The sequence below is a fragment of the Tachypleus tridentatus genome, chromosome 13 (genome assembly GCF_004210375.1).
Source record: "Tachypleus tridentatus isolate NWPU-2018 chromosome 13, ASM421037v1, whole genome shotgun sequence".
In the NCBI taxonomy this organism is placed as follows: domain Eukaryota; kingdom Metazoa; phylum Arthropoda; class Merostomata; order Xiphosura; family Limulidae; genus Tachypleus; species Tachypleus tridentatus.
Genome location: NC_134837.1, coordinates 82,873,202 through 82,897,163, shown reverse-complemented (window position 1 = coordinate 82,897,163; position 23,962 = coordinate 82,873,202). Strand labels below are relative to the sequence as shown.

General features: G+C 30.8%; 1 protein-coding gene across 2 annotated transcripts in view; it reads left to right on the top strand.

The window, feature by feature from the left end:
• Nucleotides 1-6,864: 6,864 nt before the first annotated feature.
• The window catches only part of LOC143237312 (syntaxin-like), a 30,834-nt gene continuing 13,736 nt past the window's right edge, over nt 6,865-23,962 (top strand). The window contains exons 1-5 of one of the 2 annotated variants that reach the window (XM_076476417.1): nt 6,865-7,099; nt 14,251-14,331; nt 14,804-14,903; nt 18,159-18,233; nt 21,966-22,039. In XM_076476417.1, the coding sequence (XP_076332532.1) occupies nt 7,064-7,099; nt 14,251-14,331; nt 14,804-14,903; nt 18,159-18,233; nt 21,966-22,039 (366 nt within the window). In that variant the 5' untranslated portion in view covers nt 6,865-7,063. The remainder of the gene's footprint in view (nt 7,100-14,250; nt 14,332-14,803; nt 14,904-18,158; nt 18,234-21,965; nt 22,040-23,962) is intronic. The other variant, XM_076476418.1, reaches the window with a different exon arrangement.

Here is a 23,962-nt window from a genome sequence, read left to right as displayed (position 1 = left end):
AAATCACTTTCACGAGTGGTATGTACTTGATTCAGCATGCTGTCCTGTACTTGCTGGACTATCACCTACGTGTCTGGAAAGTAAGCTGATTCTATGGGCAGAAAGAGCTCTGTATTTTCTCTGAATGTATACTGAAATACAATGGTAATAGCATGAAAACTGATCATGGGTGATTATACTTTTAATTGAAAAGTCTTTGTTCATTGAGTTTTTCTCAGTGATTATTTATTTCATGATGCAAGAAATTAAAAATGAGTTGAGTTTGCTGACTTCTAGGTTGCAATACTATCAGTCATTTCGTGGTTAAATTAAGATTATGAAAAAGGTGGAGCTCCCTTTTATGATCCAATTTGATATTTCTTTCGAAAGACCAAGAACTTTAATGACTTGAATCTTCAAGAGGCAAGATACCAATCTGGACCTTTGTGTCGTTATTTAATCCATGTTGTCATTTCTGAGACATAACTTCAGGATATAACCCAAGAAGATTGCTGAAGTAACTTGTGCAAAAGTTGCAGGTAATACTTTATAATTTGTATGAGCATTTGGCAATGTGTAAAGGTAATATAAGTATATAGCAATGTATATATACAAATAAATATATGTGTGAGCTTCTGTACATATATTTTGAATAAATTGCATAAAAACACAGCAGTGAACAACAAGGGCAGAGAAATACAAGATATGGTCCAGACATTAAGAAATTCTGAGTATGAGGTTAAGTTTAATAACTTATATAAAGAGTGTTATTATAAAAAATGGCGAATCTATTGTTTTTGTTAATAGTAGTAAGTTAATGTTTCAATTCTGACGTTGAAATGATTATCATGTCGGGAATTTTCATGAAATAAACAAAAGTAACAAAGAAACTCACACTAAGTTTAAAAAAGAAAATAGTCTTATATGGAGTTTCAAACAATGCAGTTTTGTTTGATTATAACAAAGTTTCAACTACTTTTTTTAATAGAGAGTAGTGCAAAAGATAATTCAATTGAGTGTATGTAAATATTCACAAGTGAGTGAAGTCACCAGAAGTAAATAAAAATCATATACAGTTACTTAGATAAATAACAAGTACAAACTTGGTGTATCTAATGATTTATCTGGTTGTGATAGAATATTTTCAGTTATGCAGATTAATATATTTTTAATAAGCATATAGGTTTGCTGACTATTTTTTTAAGACTGCTTTTTTATAAAACGTAGTACGAAGGTACGAAAATGCAATCTGTAATTGTACTGGGAAGTGGAAATGGTGGAAAGTAACATCTACAATGTGAAAACTTTGTAATTACGCCAGAATTTAGTGCAAAGCATGTAAATGAAGGGAAGACACTAATAAGAGTAATGATGAAGGTTAACGATAATGGTTGGTTTCATCTGATCTGAGTCAGCTTGAGTGTAGAAACCTGATGCAGTCTCATCTCCCATTTCTTTCCACTGCCACTGGGTAGTGCTTTCAAGCAGATTAGGAAGAATAAATAAACCAGGTCAGATAATACATCATATTGCAGTTGCTTAATAGGAACAATACAGCTACAGATAGTTGGTCAATAAAAAACCAGATTCTTGAGATGCATGTTCCATGAAATGGTATATAAAGTGTGTGTGTATGTAAAGTCTATAGAAATGTTATTGGATCAATACTTCAAGTTATAGCTCGTTATGGTCACTATTAATTTATAGATTCGATGATCTTTTGATCAATTAAAATTCATTTAAATTTGCAATCGAATCTGGACTTTCAATACTTTATGACAATTTTTAACCACGATCAGTCTCCTTTTCGACAATCATTAGTTCATCCGCCTTTTTGTCATGAATCCGGATAAATAAAACCATCGGGAACTTCATCACGTATTCTACCTGCAAAGCATCCAAGTACATACAAGACACCCAGGATTTCTTCTTCAGCAAGGAAACTGATGAAGTTATTGAACCTAATACTTCCAGGATTGGCCTGATGTTTATCATGCTTGAGTCTAGATATGAGGATACATTATTTTTCAGCACATTGTACATGGGAGTGCTTGATATCTCCAGCAGTCCATTTAACAACTCCATCAGTGGCTGCTCCTCCTATTATTAAGGCTTGGGTGCCTTCTTTAATATTAGAAGAATGTATTATATAAGTAACCCAGAAGTTTGATACAATACCTATATTGAAATAATCAAGCGAAAACTCAGAGGTGGACATGAAGAAATGGGGTTTGCCCATCAGATGGTCCATTAGATGTTTTTGGGTCACTAATTGCTGATGGTACCGTGTATATTTTCACCTCTGACAGGAGCATTATATATTTCTAATTCTAAGAAAACCTTTGCAGACCTTCAGTCTTCTCTTGGGTTGTCCGAGCTTCGGTAAGGAAGGGTGAAAAGAGTACCCATGTGATGCTGGTCGCTACTGAAGCACCTAATGGTAAGGTAATTTTTATGTCACTACCACCATGACGGTAGTTCAGATAAGCCAGCAAGCTTCTGGATCATTGTCACCAGCATTATCACTTTAGCTGGTGTTTAAGATGAATGAAAGTATCAATGAAGAAAAAATGGCATCTCTGGAATTTGCTGGCGAGATAAAGGAAATGGGGAGTGGAATCTAAACAGATTCTGAGGTGAATGTGTATTTTGTACAAATGTTTATTCATTGTAATTTAAATTATACTTTTTGAAAATCTTTGTATTTGATTTTTTAATATTCTTTATTTTGCACGCATGAGTTTTGGTAGGAGATGGGGTTTAACCTTTATATATATACATGTATAATAATGAAGGTTATTTTATTTCAAAGCACAATATATCCCTTTCTAGATGGGGTATATTGTAAATGCTAAATTTATTTTAATAATTTGCTTTTGTCGATGGTATATTGGGATATGTGTGTGTTTTCTTATAGCAAAGCTATATGGGGCTATCGGCTGAGCCCACCGAGGGGAATCGAACCCCTGGTTTTAGTGTTATAAATCCGAAGACATACCGCTGTACTAGGCGGGGCTCGTTTATGTGTGTGTAAGTGTGCTTAAATATTGATCTCTATTATAGGGTATTAAATATGTTCTACATTAAAGGGTATTTTCGTGCTATGTGTGTGTGTGTTTTTCTTGCTATCTGCTAACCCCACCGAGAGGAATCGAACCCCTGAGTTTAGTGTTGTAAATCCGTAGACTTACCGCTGTACTGGTGGGGAATTTTCGTGCTGTGTATCGCATTGTTAAATATTTTATCTTTGCACTGTATTCCATTGCTCAAGAGTATTATTTTTTATATCATGTAGTATGGAGTTTAAAAGATTTTTTTTTTATAATGCGCTGTTTTGTTTTAATGTAAAGATGGAATTAACTATTTTTGTTTCATTACTGTGTATGGTAGATGATTATAAGTCACTTGAAGTTTTCATTTTATTATCCAGAATATTGTATTATATACCAGCGAAAGTATCTGGCTTCTCACAGGTTATTAGGTTGATTATTCAACATGACTATTTAAGTGTGTGTATTCTGAACCCATCTTAGCATAAAAGTATGACTTATATACTTTTGTTACTCCTTTACAGAATGTGACTTGTTTATAAAGGTAAACTTCTGTTTCACTTGTTCTCTAATTTTAACTTAAATAATAAAAACAGACCTCTTTAATTAACAAAGCCTCTAAATTTTAAAACAATATATATATATATAGTTCTAGACTTCATATTATTTTATACCTTCAGCACATCGCTTCTTAACAACGATATTAGATTATACTTTTATCGCTGGAAAACATGATATAAAAGCCATTGTTGGAACGCATCATTACTAAAACGCACTGGCTTTTCTCTGTATTAAATGTTGTTATATAAGAAATTATTTCTTTTCTACGTAATGTTTTGCTAGATTGCCTCATTTAAAAAAGATGTGCGTGAATAAGATAAGTAATAATACCCAGATGCAGACCCTCAGGGTCTACTTAGAATGGATACAAAACTTCAGACTCCTAGGCTATTTCCTTTTGGAATTATATCAGCTTCACATACATGGACACGCACATGTTTGTGATTTCTATTTGTAATATAAGGAACTACTTCTTTTCTATGTGTTCTTCCGTCATGTTGCTTTGCTAAAGAAATGCACATAAGCACACGCACGTGTTTAATTCTTTTGTATGTGTTTTTCGAATTAAACGATGTGCATGTGCATACGCACGTAGAAAAGTAGTAATACCCAGGTACGCATCCCCAGGGCCCATTTAGTACGTATGCAAAATTTTAAGTTTCTAGGTTATTTCCTCTTAGAGATATGATGGTCACAGACACGTCCGCTGAGGGCCTGGCATGGCCTAGCGCGTTACGAAGTGCGTGCGCTTCGTAATCTGAGGGTCGCGGGTTCACGCCTGAGTCGCGCCAAACATGCTCGCCCTCCCAGCCGTGGGGGCGTTATAATTTGACGGTCAATCCCACTATTCGTTGGTAAAAGAGTAGCCCAAGAGTTGGCGGTGGGTGGTGATGACTAGCTGCCTTCCCTCTAGTCTTACACTACTAAATTAGGGACGGCTAGCACAGATAGCCCTCGAGTAGCTTTGTGCGAAATTCCAAAAAAACAAACAAACAAAACGTCCGTTGATTATTATCGATCATATTCTCTATTTATAGTTAATGGATTATATTTTAGTTATCTGTTTAAAATAAATTATTTATTCAACGATTGTTTCAACTATGTGGAATGCAACATTTTATAGGCTAGCGTAATTTTAGATACGTCACAAATTTAAAGTTAAGCAGTTTTGAAATTAAATGTGGTTGTCATTTCGAGGGAAGGCCTGAAACAGGAGAGAAAGGAAACATGTGATGTGGAGGAGATGTTTTCCTGATGCTTCTCTTAATATAGGAATTTTGAAGGTTTCTTTTTATATATTTTGATTATATGCAGTTCTGACATAAATACGTGGTCCAGAAAACTACTGAGTTCTTTCTCTTTAGCTACATTTTTGTTGTTGTTCCCAGGAAAATAATACCTATTTTACCAATAGGAATGTTGCTACAACTTCACACATTGTGTCTGAATGGTTGTCCAAGAAATTCCCTTCATTTGCCGAATAGATTATATTTAAAATTCACAGTCTTTGTATGACTTAAAAAACAATCATCACAATTAGAACCAAGGTAATCAGTTTGTACGGAGCATTGATTTTAAACAGTTATACTGTCTTGTTGTCATGAATAGGTGAACAGATATACATCTCGAGAGATTACAACTATTGAATAATTTAAAAGTATACCAGGAAGGCGGCTGTCTAACACATGTATACACGGTGTGTTTTTTCTTTTCCTTTTGTTTCGGTTTAAAATAAAGACTGTTGTTCACTTTACGTAATATATTCAGCTTGTTTATATCCTTAAGTCTCAATTATTTAATTAAATTCAAATTTACTGCGTGATTTTCTTGTACGAATCTTCCGTTATAAAGGCAAATCTATTTAATACTATTTGAGCAAAACTAAGTTAATTAATCTGAGAATACCGAGAACCATTATTACTTTAAACATAGTGTCAATTATTTTATTAATATGCCAAAAGTGCAATAGACGTTCTTTACTTCATCATCTTCTTGTAAGACTGATTTTATATACTATGTATGATATTTTCATTTTAGATTCTCAATACACTTGAATTAATCACCCGGTTGGTTTACAGTGTGGTTTAGACTTATAGTGCTAAAATAGTTGTAATGAACGAGGTAGTTAGTTAGTGATTACTCATTGAGTTAGAAGTTACATTAGTCAGTGGATACACGAGAAAATGTAACAAGTAAGTAACTGTATAGTTACATTTGTTTTGGGGACGGCTAGCACAGATAGCCCTCGAGTAGTTTTGTGCGAAATTCAAAAACAAACAAACGTTCATTTATTTTGTTTTTTTGAATTTCACGCAAAACGTCACGAGGATTATCGGCGCTAGCTTCCCTAATTTAGCAGTGTAAGACTAGAGGGAAGGCAGCTAGTCATCACCACCCACCGCTAACTCTTGGGCTACTCTTTTACCAACGAATAGTGGGATTGACTGTAACATTATAACGCCCCCACGACTGAAAGGTCGAGCATATTTGGTGCGACAGGGATTCGAACCCGCGACCCTCAGATTATGAGTCGAACACTTTAACCCACCTGGCCATGCTGGGCCTTTAGATTTGGTATATGATTCCTTGTGGTGGACTGAGCGTACATAACCTATTGCATTAGTTTGTGCGTAGTTTACATAATTGTAATTCAAAATAACTTATACACAATAAGTTAGGAAGTTCCAGTTTATAATAAAAATAAAAATATTTATTTGTTTTGTTGTTAATTGCAAAATAAGTAGATGAGAGTTAACTGTAAACCAACAAACAAATGTAAGTGTTAGAAACAGTTTTTAGTTAAAATAATTGAAGTAGATGAGAGTTAACTGTAAACCAACAAACAAGCAGTGTAAGAAGGAAAGCAGCTATTCATTACCACCCACCGCAAACTCTTGGGCCATTCTTTTACCAATGAATAGTGGGACTGACCGTAACATTATAATGCTCCAACGGCTAAAAGGGAGAGCATGTTTGGTGTGATGGGGATTCGAACCCCGATTCTTAGATTACGAGTCGAGTGCCTTATCCACTTGGCCATACTGGGTCAAATGTAAATGTAGTGAATTGAATTTGAAATACAAAAATAAACATAAAGTCGTTGTAATGGAAAAATAATTAACTTGTTTTGGCCAAATTATATTTCGATGTCCACGGTGGGCAGAGCACATACAGTCCATTGCGCAGCTTTTACTTAATTACAAATAAGCCAAGACATCTAATTTTCTTCCTCTTTTTTGTTTCTTACAGACTAAGGTTTGAAAAAGTAGATGTCGTACTGTATGCCCCGCTTTATTTACATTGTGACAGATTCCTTGTTTAGGTTTAACAAAAAGGGTTAAGTATTGTTATAATCAGTTATAGTTAAGTAATTATTCCTTATGAATATGATGCTTTATTTTGACTTGTGCCTGGAAACATAATGTAATGTTACACTGATATAAATAGATTGTCTATTCAGATTTGTCATCGAGATGACTAAGGACCGTCTTACAGAACTCAAGAAAGCGGTAAGTTGAATAATATTAGTAGTAGTACTAGTAGTATTTAGTTTTTCTGTTAATTAGTGCTATCAGTATTACAAATTTAGTCTAACTTGACTGTGCAAGGCTTCAAGTTCAACAAAATTCAAGGCGTCACTGTAGGTATGAGGTTTAATTGAATTTTAAATAGCAAATATTACACACCATTGGATTCCATAGTGAAAAAAAAAACAATAAATAAAATTATTAAATACATAATTCAGTAATTAACGAAAAACAATTGGTAATCGTATCTGTAATGAGTAAATTGATCTTCTGCACTACATGGACGTTTAATCGAAGAATGTAAGTAAATTTGCTTTACCTGGAAACTGAGTTATTGTGTGAATCTTGTGACAAGGGGAGATAAAATGTAACCCCAATAAAACATTTGAAGTTCAGTAATTGAAAGATGCATAACTGTTATGCAAAGCAAACAGTTGTGAATGTAGTAGTATATTATGTGATTACAGTTCCAGTTCATGTTTTTTTTTTAATGTTATGTCAGTTAGAATTGTGCAGATGTGTATATTTATATGTATCAATTTATGAATTATCAACTCAGGGCCAAAAAGTTCATTATATGGATTTTTTTTGTTTGCAGATTAGATGACCAGTAGATACTTATTAATAGGTTTAAAGTTTTGTTTGTGTGTTTTTAAATATAAGATGCTTCTGGATACAAAAAAAAAAAAAAAAAAACCACTGAGAACAATGAAAAACATGAGAACTATGACTTGATATCTCACTGATACTTAGGAGCGAAACACGCATGTGCTGATACACGTTTTTTGTGTTAACATTTGCCCACTGGTTGCTGCTAAATGGCAGTTGAACATTTAGTGATCATGGCAAACTTGTATGATTGCCTTGAAATAAACAGTGCTGTCTCAGCATGTGATAGTATTGTATACCTTTTTTTTATTTGTTGTTTTGTGTATAATAATTTAGTATTTTAACTGTAGGAGTTTTAAACATTTCCAACTGTGACTTTATGCTCAAACACTCCCATGGTCAAGAGCTATAATTTTCTGGGAATTCCTACTGTGAGCAAATTACTTCTATAATGATATTGGATATCTAATTAGGTATTATCTTTCAATCTCAGTTATACTTAAAATATATTTTACTTGTAGTGCAGTCACTACTCCAAGAGATGGTAAGTAAACAAAATAACATTTAATTTTATGCTTTAGTTGATACATGTTTTTAAAATAATGCAGATAGTGTATTTCATTTGGACATCTAAATGCAATTAATTGCATGTTATGCATTCTGCTATAGCCGTGGACTTGGTCAAAAATAGTCCACTGTCAAAGCATTGTTGTGTTTGACTGTGAATTAAATAAGTACATGTTCAAATATTACACTTAAAATCTCTTATCAGATTAGTGTGAAACTAATTACAACATCTTCTCATGAAGTGATAAGTCTCGCTTAATTAGGATGTCAAGATCTGCTTCATCAATAATGCTGTTAAGGTTTTCCCATCAAAATTATATTTGTAAATCAAATTATCCTAACTCATATGCATTACTTTCCACTTAACGAAAGCCATCTGCCATTTATTTACTCAACTCAGCAAGTGATATAAATCTGAATGTAAAGCAGCAACATCCTCTCCAACATCTGCCAACACCCAAAACCATAATATAAATGACAAATTTAAATATTTTATTGACCATTCTTTCATCTATGTTATTGATATAAATAAATAAACTACAAAAGTCTTGATACTAAGTTCTGTGGTAATGTGTGTAACATTAACCATGCTTGATTGTACTCTACTGATAACAAATCTATGCTTTATTTAATTTAAACCTGGGCCATTAGGGAATTTTTTAATTGGTTAATTATTCGTCTCCTTAATAGATTATATCAAATTAATATATCATTCTTGCAACATGGTTATAAATAATACTTTCAGTTATTTACACATGAGATGGTTAAAGAGAACAAGCTATAACACTAAAAATTGAGTTTCATTACAATGAAAACAATTTACCATTTATTTTCCCAACTCATCAAAGTCTTATCAGATTTTCAAATATTTTTCCCATCATTGATGTGAGACTTGTAGGTCTAATTACTTGGATAATTTTTGTCACTTGCACACTATTACAAAAAAATAGTACCAAGTGACTCACATATACATTCCTTAAACTTCTTCAAAGCCCTTGGGAAGGTATCTAGCCCTTGAGCTTTATTATTTTTTTGACTGATCAGTTTCTTCTTAACAAGCTCAGAATTAATATGATAATCTTGTTCAATTTTGGGGCCATATAGCAAGTATTCAGAATTAAGTATATTGTTTAAATCCTCATTAGTAAACACTGAAGAAAAAGTAGAATTTTGTACCTTGATCCTTTTATAATCATTATAAATTAGCCTTCTTTTATCATATCTCAAAGGCTTTACTCACATCCTTCCATTTTAGTGATTTGTAAATTGTCAGTGTTTAATTTACTATTTTCATAACATCTTATTAGATAAATTTTCTTGATATTCTGCTTGTAATCTTCTTTTGCCATGTACTAGTCAGTTTAAACTTCTTAAATTTATAATGATTTTTAAAAATTGTCCTTTACACTTTATGTGAGCCAACCTGGTCCTGTACAAAAAAAATAAGTCTACCTTGAATAATTAAAATATTATTTAAAAATTCACATTTGGTCAGAATCTTCAGTTAATTGGTAAACTTTCTAATTCACTGCACATAATCATTGTACCATCCCTTCAAAATTTGATTTTTTTTTTAAATTTGTAACCAAAATGTCATTATTTGTAATATATGTATGTGGCAAAACATCAAACCTAACTGAGAAATGGTCACTTACACCCAGTATCAAGGTCCATCTTTTAAATCATTTCTTTGTTATAAATTAATAACAAATATAAAATGGCATTGTTTGTGGTAGGTTCTCTGACAGATTAGTGAAGAAAGTCATCCTGAATGGTTACTAAAAATCTGTCTGCTTTGTGGTTTCATTCATATATTTCCTCATACATATATTCCTGAAATTAAAATCTTCCATAATCATGATCTCACTAACAGCAGAGATATCAAATTTCACTGAAGCATTTCTCATTAATTGTATCAAGTTGTTCTAGTGATCTGTAATAAGTTTCAACTAAAAGCCTTTTCTCTGTTCACTAAGATAAATTTAAGTGGATTTATCTTTCTTTCTATTATCTTTGGTATTCTCAGCTTCAAAAGGAATGCACATTTTACATGTAAACCCACTTTTCCCATCTTCTTAGTACTCTATTCCTATTAAATAAATTATAACTCTTGTATTTCAAATCATTTTCTAACATCAAAATTGCTTACATTTAACTAAGTTTCAATTGTTCCCATTCTGTAGAAATCCTCTATTTTGACCAGTGCTCTAGTAATTTATTTTATTCCTTATAATTTTGGCCTTACAATGGTAACAATGTAACCTTCTCTTAACACTAATTCCATCTTTTATCTACATATGTTTCATTCATTGAATTGTTCTGGCACTCACCATTATCGCAGCTGAGTTAATAGTCATCCATTTCAAAAATCTCCTTTTTACTACCAAACTGATCCCACAAATCTGCTCATTCTTAGTTACTAACTTAATCCTAGTATTGAACCCTAGTGATCTACTTATAGTTTCATTGCCACAACTTAGTCTTGGCAGAGTTAGGTTATAATTTTTCTTTTTAATGCTTTGATCAAATTCCTTTACTTGTTAACTTTTTTGGGGAGATCATGTGTCAAAGGCCATGTCGTCATGTTTGTTGACTTACATTTAAAATTTTATTGAGCTAATGTTTTATGAATTTATGTCAGTAAGTTTGGAATCAAATTGAAGATTATAATTCAAAGTTTAATATTGTATGTGAGTTATTTTTTTAAATTTAAAATTAAATACTAAAAGAACACACCTAAAGATTGATTCTTGTGAATTGTGTGGTATGTTGAATGCAGCACTGGTTCATATTAAATGTTTGTGATGTCAAAATACTATGTCTATAGTTTTGTACAAATTAAGAACTCAAATTACCAATATTGAAAATCTAAAATATAAAATAAGAATCTCATATCTTTTTACTTTGCTGAGATATGGCTTATGCACTGAATCAAAGACAGTGGCCCCATCCATCTCTTCCCATTTTTGGAAACTGTCCCTTATATACATACTTTGATGTATGACATGAATAACCAATTGACAGCTTATAGGATGTCCCCTAGTGGTTTTCTTAGCCATTTTAATCTGCCACATTCTTTCAAACCAAGATTTCATGAAGGTAGGTTGTCTTTGGTCTGCTCAAAGTTTTGTGTTTTTTAAAATATTTTTGTGAATATGCTTAATAAATTATAGTGGAATTCTGTGGTATCAATATAGTTATTTAACTGTATGTATAAAACATTAAAAAAAAAAAGATATCCTCCACGAGCAAAATTTTAAAAGGCTTAACAACCTATATCCAGCTGTAACCGAATTCAAAGATTGTAACCAGAAGAGATAATTATTTGCTGTATTTATTATTTTGTATTTTAAGAAAAACAAGTTTAATAACCTATTTCTAAACTGTAGTAAACTATATACGTATGTAATCATACTATAATGGAACTCGTTTATATGATACTGAAAAACTTTTTGATTAATAGATATTTAACCCCCAACTTTGTGAAATTGTTATCCTAACGTACATGTAAATTTGCAATAGGGGTCATAATTTTCAATTTTGTTCTGATAGAGAACTTTATTTTTCTCTATGCTTGGGGTGGAGATATAACATCATGAATATGCCATATGTAGATCTAATGCACTGGTGCTATCTGTATGAGTGTAATTGTTCTGTCTGTTGTATGTCCATGTAAATACTTTGCAAGGTGTGGATGGATCTTTACCTAAATTGGTATGGAGGTTCATTATCCATGGGGAAATACATTGTCAATTTTGCATTTTGTGGTTTATATTAGTTGTTTTTTTTTTTTTTCTTTACCAGTTCTTTATTCTTGTTGTTAGATCTTTATCAAATTTGGCATGAAGGTTTGTTGAGTCCATGAATAGATAGATACATGCAAAGTTTTAAGTTACATATAAAGGAAACAACTTTTAATGTCCTAAGATAACCTTTCATTATTCATGAATTTATATAATTTCCATCCAGGGTACAGATACCTCAGCTAATGTGTAATAATTTAAATGTTACTGTATATTACAAAATACTAGTCCACTACAACATAGCCAAGAGAGGGTCACTTTCTAAAGACTGAAGGTCAGTTTTATATTACTGGATATATAACATAATTGCATGTGCATCGCATCAATGCAAGTTATGCAATGTTAGCCAAGCATGACTGGAAGGTCAGTAGAATAACAAATAATAGATGTATAGCATTGTGAGATTTAAGCTATTTAGACTAAACATTTGTATTTTTATGTTATAATTTGTTGTTATTCTAAAACAAAAAATAGTGTAATTTATATTTGTTTCTGAATTCCTTTATGGTGGTTATGAGGTTGGTTAATTTACAGACCCCACATAGTTGGGGTAGAGAAAATAACAAACAGAATATAAAGTTTTACTGAAAATAAAGTTTAGAAATGTATTTAAGAGGTTTTATAGATTATACAAATAATAGAAGAGTGGAATAGAAGAATAGTTTTTCTAATCATAACAGGAAAGTCACTTCACACTTGGGCTAGTTTCAAAACAGACTTGATATCTTCACAAACAAATCTTTATTAAAAATACTTCATTAAGAAATCTGATTTTTGGGGCACAAAAAAACTTGTAATATTTTCTTAAAGTCTACCAAATTTTGTGAAGGTACACATTGTATCAAAAGTATTATTCTATATACTTAACATATGCAAATGTGTATATGAACTCATATATCATATGGAACCCATTGTGAAAGGATCAATTACCCTTCACTATAACATTAGTTTCTATGTGCACAACAAAGACTACATTACTTCCAGTATCATTTGTTCCATGATTTCCTCCATCTCTTTCTATAAATAGAAAATTTAATTATTTTCTCCTTTGTTTACTATATCACTTGTAACTCTAACTTCAAGTTTTCATTTCTAACTATGTCAGTCCCTCTTGGAACCAGATAGTCAGTATTCAACCAAAACTACAGTTTGTATCATCCATATTTAAAAACAATCTAATTTAATAAAAAAAAACTTCAAAATATCACACACATTTAGGGATATAAAAGTGCAATAGATAAAAGTATCGACTGCAATGAAAAGTGGGTATAATTATTAAACTGTTATGCTTTTAATGACTTTTCATTTAAAATAAAAATTATTTCATGTGAATAATTTTACCTATATTGCTACCTACAATAGATTTGTGTATTAGCTGCAATTTCATTGGCCTTCCAAGTTTTGGTGTATGGGAAACTTCTAATATATAATTTTTATATCATAATAATAATAAGGGCTATTTGGTTTTTTTGTTGACAGTTATTTACTTCGTAGGAGTATTGTGAACATGTTATTAGAAAAGTGTGTGTGTTTATGTGCATAGTTTTTTGGTTTTGTTGTTATTAACATTTCTTGTATATATGAAGTCATTATTGACACCATATCCAAAATTCTGTGGAAAAGTTTTGATATATATGGAACAGATCACAGTTAAGATCTTTGCAAAGTAATCAAAAGTTCTTAAACAGATCCTTATGGGACCCAATATTTAAATTTTCTTAATTGAAAATGCATAATTTAGCTTTACTCTTTTATTTCTAACAAAGTTAGTTTCTGTCCACTTAACATTCTCATAAATTCTACTTGCATCACCTCACTAATTTCTTGTGAGTTACCTTATCAAGTACAACATGAAGGTCAAGACACACATCATTTAGATTATCATTTTACAAAAAAATTAGAATCAATGTAAAAAAATCCAACATATTCCTGGAATGAGAGAACCTTATTTTTTCTTCACTTTCATTTTTCAAATTGTACTGGTGTTTAAATGAACATAAATATACATATATATTTTTGTGTTGTAAAATAATTATTATACAACAACAACAGTAATTAATATTTGTATTCAGGTTTATTAGATGCAATGACTATTTAAATATGTCTTTGAACATGTATGAGTTTTAATTTTTATCTCTCTATTTCATTTGCTAGGTCCAAGAAGATGAAGATGTTGTGGTTATCTTGGTTGAAGAAAACACATTGGAGCCACGTATAGAAGCATTTTTTAAAGAGGTTCTGTATATGTTAATAGCTGTCATGTAAAAAGTATAGAAAAAATTACTTGTTTGCTTACAATTATGATGTACTTAATGAAAAAAAATACAAATTGCATTCATTATGCTTGTGTTGAAAGGTGCAGTTCAATCTGATTTTAAAAAAACCCAAAGTGACTACATATCAAAATTTCCAAATAAATGTTGTACACATTATTATGACTGAATATATATTATATTCACATGATTTGACGCCCCATGCTAGTACAGTGGTAAGTCTACGGATTTACAATGCTAAAATCAGCAGTTCGATTCCCCTCGGTGGGCTCAGCAGATAGCTCGATGTAGCTTTGCTATAAGAAAATACACATATGATTTGACTTAAAACTTTGTTTGGTCTTTATAAGTATGTTTGTGAAGTATTTTGTTTCTAACATAAAGGAACAGTTAAGAAGACATATACTCTGATATTAATTTTGCTTCTATCATAGGTTGAAGAAATAAGGGAAAATGTGGAGAAAATTGAAGCCTATGTTGATAAAGTCAAGATAAAACACAGTTCTATACTTTCTTCCCCACAAACTGATGAAAGTAAGCCAATGATGTGAACTTTTAGAACATATTTTGACAAATAACCTATATATTGTTGATTATCCTACTTATTAAGCAAATGTTTTAAGAAGGCACAGTTAGTTAGACCATTAATGAATTCACTATAGATAAGTCATTAGTATTCATAGGTGTTGGAGCAAACCTTAAGCTGTTGGGGAGCTGAATTATCCCTCATAGAAGTACTGTTTTCAAGGCCATTCTATAAATTAATTTACCATGTGCTTTCCATGCATATAATTATACATTTTAATGTATTGAAATACTGTATAAGGCAATGCAGTAACTTAAAGAAAATGTCATTTTATTAGCATTAAATAGTGATATTATACTTATTTTTTCTTATACTGAAGTTGAAACATACTTTCCAAATGGAACAATAAACTGTACAGTTTGTAATAGATATACACATGTAATCTTAGTCATAGTTGCCAAAGAAACCTTTTTTTGTGTCATTAGCAATTAAACAAAGATTAACAGCTTCTACAAGGTCTAGTGTGTTAATATGTTTTTTGTGATAATTCAAGAATAACACGTTGTTTAACCTATGTTGTATCATAATAGATCTCAAATTGTTTTTAGTTTATGCAGTGATGAAAATATGGATATTGTCATGAATATTCTAATCTACTTTGAGACTTCATAAAAATGCTGGTATCTGCCTTGGATGTTTTTAGAATCTTAGCCAAGGACCTGACACTTGTGATCATTTTGATGGTAAATTAATTCTTTTTTAAATATTTAGCAGACCAGGTAGCCTTACCAACTGTCATTGTACATGCAAGTCATTGTTGTGTGTCTTCAGTCTAATTCTATCAGTTTGTGGTATTTACCAACAGGTTTTCAAACTGTTTTGGTATATCTGGTGACTGCTTATTGAATTGTTTTTTTAGCTCCTGTATCACTTTGTTGACTGCTTTAAAGTAACTTTTTCTGATATGATCTTCAGTGTGCTAAATAGGTATATCAAACCCTAAATCAAATTACTTTGGCAGTTATCATTGATGGGCAAGACAAGGCTCTCTGGAATGATTTCTTTGCTTCTCTTGTGACTGTTTTATAAAACTGATCTTTGTTTTAGTCAAAATGTTTTTACAAACTCTGCCTGCTCAGTCTTTCCCCCAACAGTTGTGTCCATTCCTTGTAGGCCTAGTATAGGCTCGTAGCTAGTGCATCAACAAACAGTCTATAGGTTGTGAACTCAAGCTCCATGCTAGTCCTTTCAGCTGTGGGGATATAATAATGTCATGGTCAGTCCCACTTTTTAGTAGTAGAAGGGTAACCCAATTAGTGTTGATTTGCTAGTCTATCACTTCTAAATTATGCTAGCACAGATAGCCTTTCAGTGCATAAAACACTTGCTTGATAACACCAAAGTTCATGTGACATAATTTGATATCATGTTAAAATCATCAGTAGCGAATGCTCCTTCAATGTTTTTACTTAGATTTAAATCATTAGATGCTTTATATGCTCAGTACAAACAACCAAATATATTTGACATCTGTACACTCACAGAATTAGCCATGGAAATTCTTTGAACCACTGTGCTTGAAAAGAACAGTATTTTTTCTTGTTTCCCTCATTTTGTTGATGTCAGTATGTCTTGATATTTTGGCTGATAAGGAGCATCAGTTGTACAGCATTCTGAATGGCATTGGTCAGCTTTTTTGTGTGAAAGCAGATCCAACCATATAACTTATTGTGTTTTCAGGTGTATGCAGAAGTTAAAAAATTTATAAAATGTTTTATCTATTTTGGAATACACATGCATCAATGCTGGCATTGAATTATACTTGTTAGTATAGTTCTAATTTGATTGATTATAATTGTTCCCATTTATATTAATGTACTATCATACCATAAATGGTAGATTATAACTGCTTATAATACTATATTATTCAAGCTTTACATACAGTCATCTGTGTTGGGAAGAGGTGTATCACTGGTGAAGTGATCCACATTGAGAAACAGCTGAAGAGTTCTTTTTAAGATTTACTGGATCTGGACACTGAGCTGCATCTTGGAGAGCACTTGTGATGTTGGATTCTGGATAAGGAACATAATTTTCATAAGGACTGCTTGATTTCTACTTGTGTATGTGGGTGTTTGTTACATGCCTGCTTAAATGAAATACTTATTGATAAAATAATAGTAATATTATTCAAACTTATTTGTGGCTTTGCATTTAAGAAAAAAATTCATTAGAAGGTAACATGAAAATTAATGACTGGCCAACATAGTAGACAATCAGTGACTGACTAGTTGGTAAGCAAATATTAATGTGGTTGCTTACAGTGTCATAGTGGATTTTGGATGTAACAATGAACTTGGCTCTTGAAATACCAAAGAAGGCATCATGAAACCATAAACAATATCAACTCACAAGTGTTTTTGCATCTTACAGATGCTAAATGGATTGTCCATGGTCAGTTGGAAATGCTCTATCAGTAATTCAAGACTGTGCCTCTTGCAGGCTCATGGAATCAAATACCTGTCACATTATGCCAGTTTAACTACATGTATACTGGTGCATGATAAATAATTTTTGGAGTCTCATAACACATTGATAAAATTAGCATGACTGAATGAGGAGTAGAAAGCAAATTATTGCCATGATATTGGAAGCTGGCTGGAATGAACAGGCTTTGAGAACATGGTGTTTAATTAATAACATATGCTCATCTATTCATAGGTCCCAATAACATTAATAGTTTCTATCATTTGGCTCTGAAACTGATGCAAGTAGAAAGACACCTGTGTCCCATATTTTAAAATCTGTGGGAGCAACCCCCTCTCCTTGAAACTTGTGAATATCTTTTATAATTTTAAGTACCTGAGCTAGTGAAACAAAATATCTATGATTAAAATAATTCAAGTCATTCATTTGTTACTTGCCCATTATAGATATTAGTAACTTTTTATTATATGAAATTTATGGAGTCTCATGTCTTATTGATGACAGGAAAATACCTTCTATAAAATTTTGCTAATAAGTGTTGTGCTAATTTCTATGAGTAAACTGCATTTTTGATATTGCTGTTTTAAAAACAAAAAATAAAATGCATTTGGTTTCAGATCAGTATTACAGCCTTCAAGCAGATAGAAGTCTTGACATCAGTGACTTATTTCCATCAACAGTGTTTCTAATTTATATTTTAGTAAAGTGTTTTTTCCTATATCGTATGTTTGTATACTTTTGCAAAAAAAAGATAAAATTAAAGTGTATGTTGACAGAGGTGAAGGAAGAGCTTGAAGGTTACTTGGCTGATATCAATATGTTGGCAAATAAAGTTCGAAACAATTTAAAAGGTAAGTATGGCTTATTTACAGTTTTTTATGTTACGTATTAGTCGTTTGGATATAATATAACACCCATTTTTGTAAGCCTTATTTTTTAACTGTACCATGTTTTATTTTTTATTACACTTAAACAATAGTTTTCTTGAAATAGATGTTTGAAGGCTGAAAAAATAATGTTGCAATAATTGTGTTTAGGTGTGTAGAGTGTACATTAAATGTAATGATACTTTCCTAGATTAGCTGAAATACTACGATTAGACAAAGAATGACGAAAAAACTGATGTAATTATAATGTATTTCAGGGAACTGAACATACTGAAGTAAACATTTAAACTATTAATGTTAAGTTTGAGAAATAAGCTAGCAGTGATCGATAAAGAGAAATTTTCCAGTACCTTTTACGTTGTTTTATAGCTGATACAGCTTTAAACAGTTGAGATTAAAGAATCAGGAATTGGCTTCTTTGTTTTGTTTTTGGAAAAAGAAATATCTTCAACTTGTCTTCTTTAAGATGTTCACAAATATGCTTAATTCTAGACCTGAAAATGTTTAACCTGTGTATTTAGAAGTTTATATGGAATAATATTTAGTTGCAGTGAAGGACCTAAGTTCTATACTTGATGTTTAGTAATTGTGAGTAATAAAGTACTAAGTTAAGCTTTTTGTATTTATTTCTTCACTACATGGCCTAGTGTTTAGAATGCTTCAACTACAAGTATGGAGGTTCATGGTTCTAAGATGAATGCTGTAAAAAAGCATACTACCCACTTCAAGGCCTTGAGTACACCATAAGAGTGATGGGAAATCTCAATTTTAGTCAAACAAATGTAGTCTAAGAGTTTTCTGTGGGTATTGTCCAGACTAGCTGTCCTTCTAACTGGTCTGTCATTTTAAAAGTACTGATGGCTATAAAAAGATAGTATCTTTCTTTGTGACTGTATGTACATTTTTTATAATTTATATCATTTTATTAGAAATTCATTTTTTTTTTAACATCAAGAATTTCATTGTACAATATGAAATCAGTCACAAATAATTTAGTCTGTGCCTTTATCTTTATGCACATGTACTTATATTGAAGCATAAGTTTTTGAAATTGTAAAGTTGAATTATGTTTTTCATGTGGTGAAAAATACTGTAGTGTATACATGCAAAATTATCATTATTTTAGAATTTCAACACCCATAACATAATATTGAGATTACATAATATTTTATTTTAAAAAATTGCATTATTTTAACTCAAGAATAATTCTAGTAAAATAATTTTATAATGTTTTTCTGAGTGATTCTACTAAATTGAAAGATTGGTCAAAATGCTTGGTACTAATTTTTGATGTAGTTATGGCCATATTCTCTTAATTTGCTCTCTCTCTCTTTTTTTTGTATAATTTTAAACTTAGTGTGAAATATTTTATAATATATTCTTTGCTTCAGAGCACTTTATGGAAGTGTATTTTGTTTATTTCAAAATGGTTGTTCTCCTAATTATCCTATTTTTTATAGTTTCACAAATGGTATTAATATGACATTAATACTGGGATAGTATAATTATCTGTGACTAGTTACCACTTTGAAGAATAAACTGAATGTGTTCTAAAAGGTTGTATTATAGTCATTTTACATAGTGACTTATTGTAAACCTTTTAACCTCAGCTTTGACAACAAAATTTTGCAGATATAGTTTATCAGATTAACTGTTATGTATTTTTTTTTACTTCCAGATGTCATGAATCCAGCCTAAGTAATTTTTTATTATTTTTAAGCATTAGCAAATAAAGGGTGTTAACCTAAAGAGATGTAACTTTTTACTTTGTGAACAATGATTGTGTTTGACTAGATTATGGTCAACTTACCTGTGGGGTTAAAGATGATTGAAACATGTTATCATGATGAAAGACATTTGATTACTCTTTGGCAAACCAGTTATAGATATTTATTTACCAGGTAAATCACTAGTAAAGTCTTTAAGACAAACACTTGTAGATTTTTATTTACTATGTAAATCACTAGTGAAACATGTTGACTGTTAATTCTTTCTGTACAAGATTTGTTGCTGTGACTGATCTTATAATCATCATAAGTTTCCATACTGTAACTTTTAATATATTTGTGTATGTTTATGATATATGGCAAATATTCTGTAAAAATTAAGTCTTTGGTTCACAAAAATTCAGTTTTTTAGAATAACTATTTTCATTAAAGATTTCTTCTTAAATATATTATGTCATGGTATTGATTGTTCTGAGTGCAAAGTGGTTTGCATATTAATATGAAAAATACCTTTTCTCATGAAAATTTTTGAATTTGATTTGCATAACTTCTATAACCTTCTGAATAAATATGAAATTTTTTTTTCAGTGAAACTATATTTTATTTTTTATTTGCTATACTTAACTTTATAACCCAATTCATCTGACCATCTTTGAAACCACAAAGTATGAAATAAATCTAAATTACCCATTTTTTACACGCCAGAAGACTGCAGATTGTAACAGAGAACTAAGTGTTTATCATAAATAGCTTAAATCTTGCAAAATCTGTTTAACTTGATTTCATTTTTTTTGCACATTAAACCATGTGTACTGATAAATCTGCTACAACAGTTGTATATCACTAAGCAGATTCTAGTTAAAGTTACTGTAGTGAATGATGTAGTGAATGAACTGCTCGTGAGCATACCTCATGAAGAATGTTTTGCCATTATCTTACCTAGCAAGTTTCTAATTTTTACATTTTGGATACTTTCATGAAAATAGATAACAAATATACAGGAAAAAATTCAAAATATAGTGCTTACATTTGACCCCTTGTTTTTTTGTCAATTACCAATAAAATTTAAGCCTACTTTTTATCTTGATACTATTAGTATATTAAATAATTTTGTATTTAAATAATGTACCTAACAGCAAAAAATAATAACTTGCAGGAAACAAACAATATCTTGTAACCATAATACTTTGAATAGTTTCTAACTGATACAGGGGGAGATTAAATTAAACCCCTAAGCTGCTTGTTTGTACACCATGAGATAAAGTTTCCAGTTGAAGACAAGACTAACAACATTCTTTACTGAAAACAATGTAGCATTATATATCATTTAATAGATTAAAATACTGTCTTTGCATTAGTTATAAACAATATGGTATGAAATATTAGAAAGAGTTATTGGCAATTTGTGAAATGGAGGATATAACAGATGGGCAGAGTTAATGGGTCTGAATTTCTAGTTGTGACTTCATAAACAAATAAGACTGAAGGCTATAAAAATTAGGTTTTCCCTTTGTAATATCTATATTATTATGAGTGATAAATATATTAGAGAAGGGGGTAGACCTAAAGAAAAAAAATGGCATGAATTTTTATAAGGGGATATTGAAGATTGAAAAAAAAATTTTCCTTGTAAAATGACAAAGTTAAAACTTGTTTTAAAAGTTGATCTGTTAACTTTATCTTGATGTTAGGTTTATTTGTATACATTAATGATTAAGTAGTTTAAATTTTGATTGTTATCATGAAAGGTGTGATATGGACTTTGACCTTCCCATTGCAAGAGGGTTAATACACTAATAATATATTTGTCATATTAGTTTTTGTTCTGGTTTTAAGATTTTTTTTACATCCTTTGTTGTATATTTTAGTTTTAGCTCATTTTCTGTTATGTTTCTGTTCTTTACTGTTGTAGTTGGTTTTTTTTTCATTATACATGTTACATGAAATAAAATTTTTAAATATTTTCTAGTAATGGAGCAGAACCTAAAGTATTTAGAAGAAAGAAATGATATGTCAGCTAATTTCCGTATGAGAAAAACACAGGTGATTTGTAATTTTATTTAATTAAATTTATATATATAAATGAAAAGAGTGAAAAATAATGTTTGACTATGTTTAAGTTTACTTAATTATATATTTAGGTCAGATAATTATTTTGTGAGAAGAAATGAGGAAGTTGTGAAGTTCTTTGTTTTCTCTATAAAATTTAAAAAGTTTAGAGAAACCTCAAGACTAGAATCAAATTAGATTTTTTTTAAGAATTAAATTCATCTAAAGAATAGAAACTAATTTGACATAATGAGTCATTTATGCATACCCACATACTAGATTCGAAAACAAAATTGATATTATTTAAAGCTTCAACATTTAATGTTCTGGATAGAATGTTTTATTTTTCATAAACTAAATTTCAGATACTAACTGCTAACTTATGCATTTCGAAGCCCTAAACTTATTGATTGTAGAAAGGTAAGGCTTTAAGTTTGTTGGGTCATTATAAAACAGTGAATGAAAGAAAAAATTTATAGTGATTTGGTGTAATATTTGTGATAAGCAAAACTTTATAAAAGTTACCAACTTATGTATCTATACACAAACAAATATAGGTGTCTTAAACAGGATTTAGCACACAAAATTGATTTCAATTTACAATATATAATGCATTTACTAGTTAGACAACCTGACTTTTATACCAAAAATATACTAAATTTTATGAGATCTGATCTGCCATCAAAGTACTGTGACAATAAATATTTTCTTAACATTAAAGTTTTCTTTGAGATATCAAGGAAGAGAATGATTAAATTCAATGATTTTTCAGCATATGATAATTTGTAATGATGTTAAAAATCTCTGATGGTTTTGAGCTTTAGTAATCACTTCTATTTGTTTGGCTGACAATGTAAAGGACCTGTTTCCACAATTATTGCATTTTTAGAAAATGTAAGCAGTATCTTTTTTTTTAAAAAAAGAAATAATTTATCAGCTCATTGAACAAAGTTTTGTCAATCCTTCAGAGAAATGATTATATTTAAAAATATGTAAATAATAAAAAAAAGAAGAAAGAAAGATGATTTTAGAGCTGGTGACACACCAAGATTTTCATGACTTCATGATGTAGCACTATGAATGTTATTAAGTTCTGGTGATATGCTCTTTTCCTCAAACTACATAGCATACTATAGTTCAGCTTTCATCATTATTTTTCACACTGATGTGGTTTCCTGTAAGTAACAAGGCGACCTCCCAGAGAATGGTTCTGCATACCCACTTGTATGTTTGCCATGTATGAAAATCCAGGAAAGGAAGGAGAGAATCGTGGTGTTTGGGCCACTGTAATACACTGCTTTGGCCCTGAATTCTTATAGGTGGGAGGCCCTGTAGTGACTCTTTCAAGGTCAGTGGATGATCAATTATGGCAAGAGTTATTTGAGTGCCATTGTTGGACATCCTCAGTGGGTGTCACAAAGATTCTCTTTGATACTGGTGTTTGGCTATAGCTCCAACAAAATCTTGGTAGTGCTATGATGTCTTGAAGTCTGAGCATTTGATAGTGTGGGACTTGTTGGTTGATAGGGTCAATGTGTATATAGTTTTTCTTTTTATTATCATGGCTAATTTGAAACTTATCTTATTTAGTGTAAACATGAAAAAAAACAACATGTATTGATGACTTTGTTTCATTTACCACACCATATTTTTCTTTCTCTTTCTTGACTTATTAAACAAGTTCTCTTTTTATGCTTTTCACTGGAGTAATACAAGTTTTATCAAACATGGTGCCATGATAGTTTAAGTGGTTAAAATGCCTTACTGTAGTGGTAGGTTAACCTTTTTCTGGCTTTATAAGCAGACTTACTTCATGGTGTAGCATTATAAATGTCATGAAGTTCTGGTGATATGTAAAAAGGCCATAAATATGTGTCTGTGGTAGTGAAAGAATTAAGATTTAAAATTCATACTGTA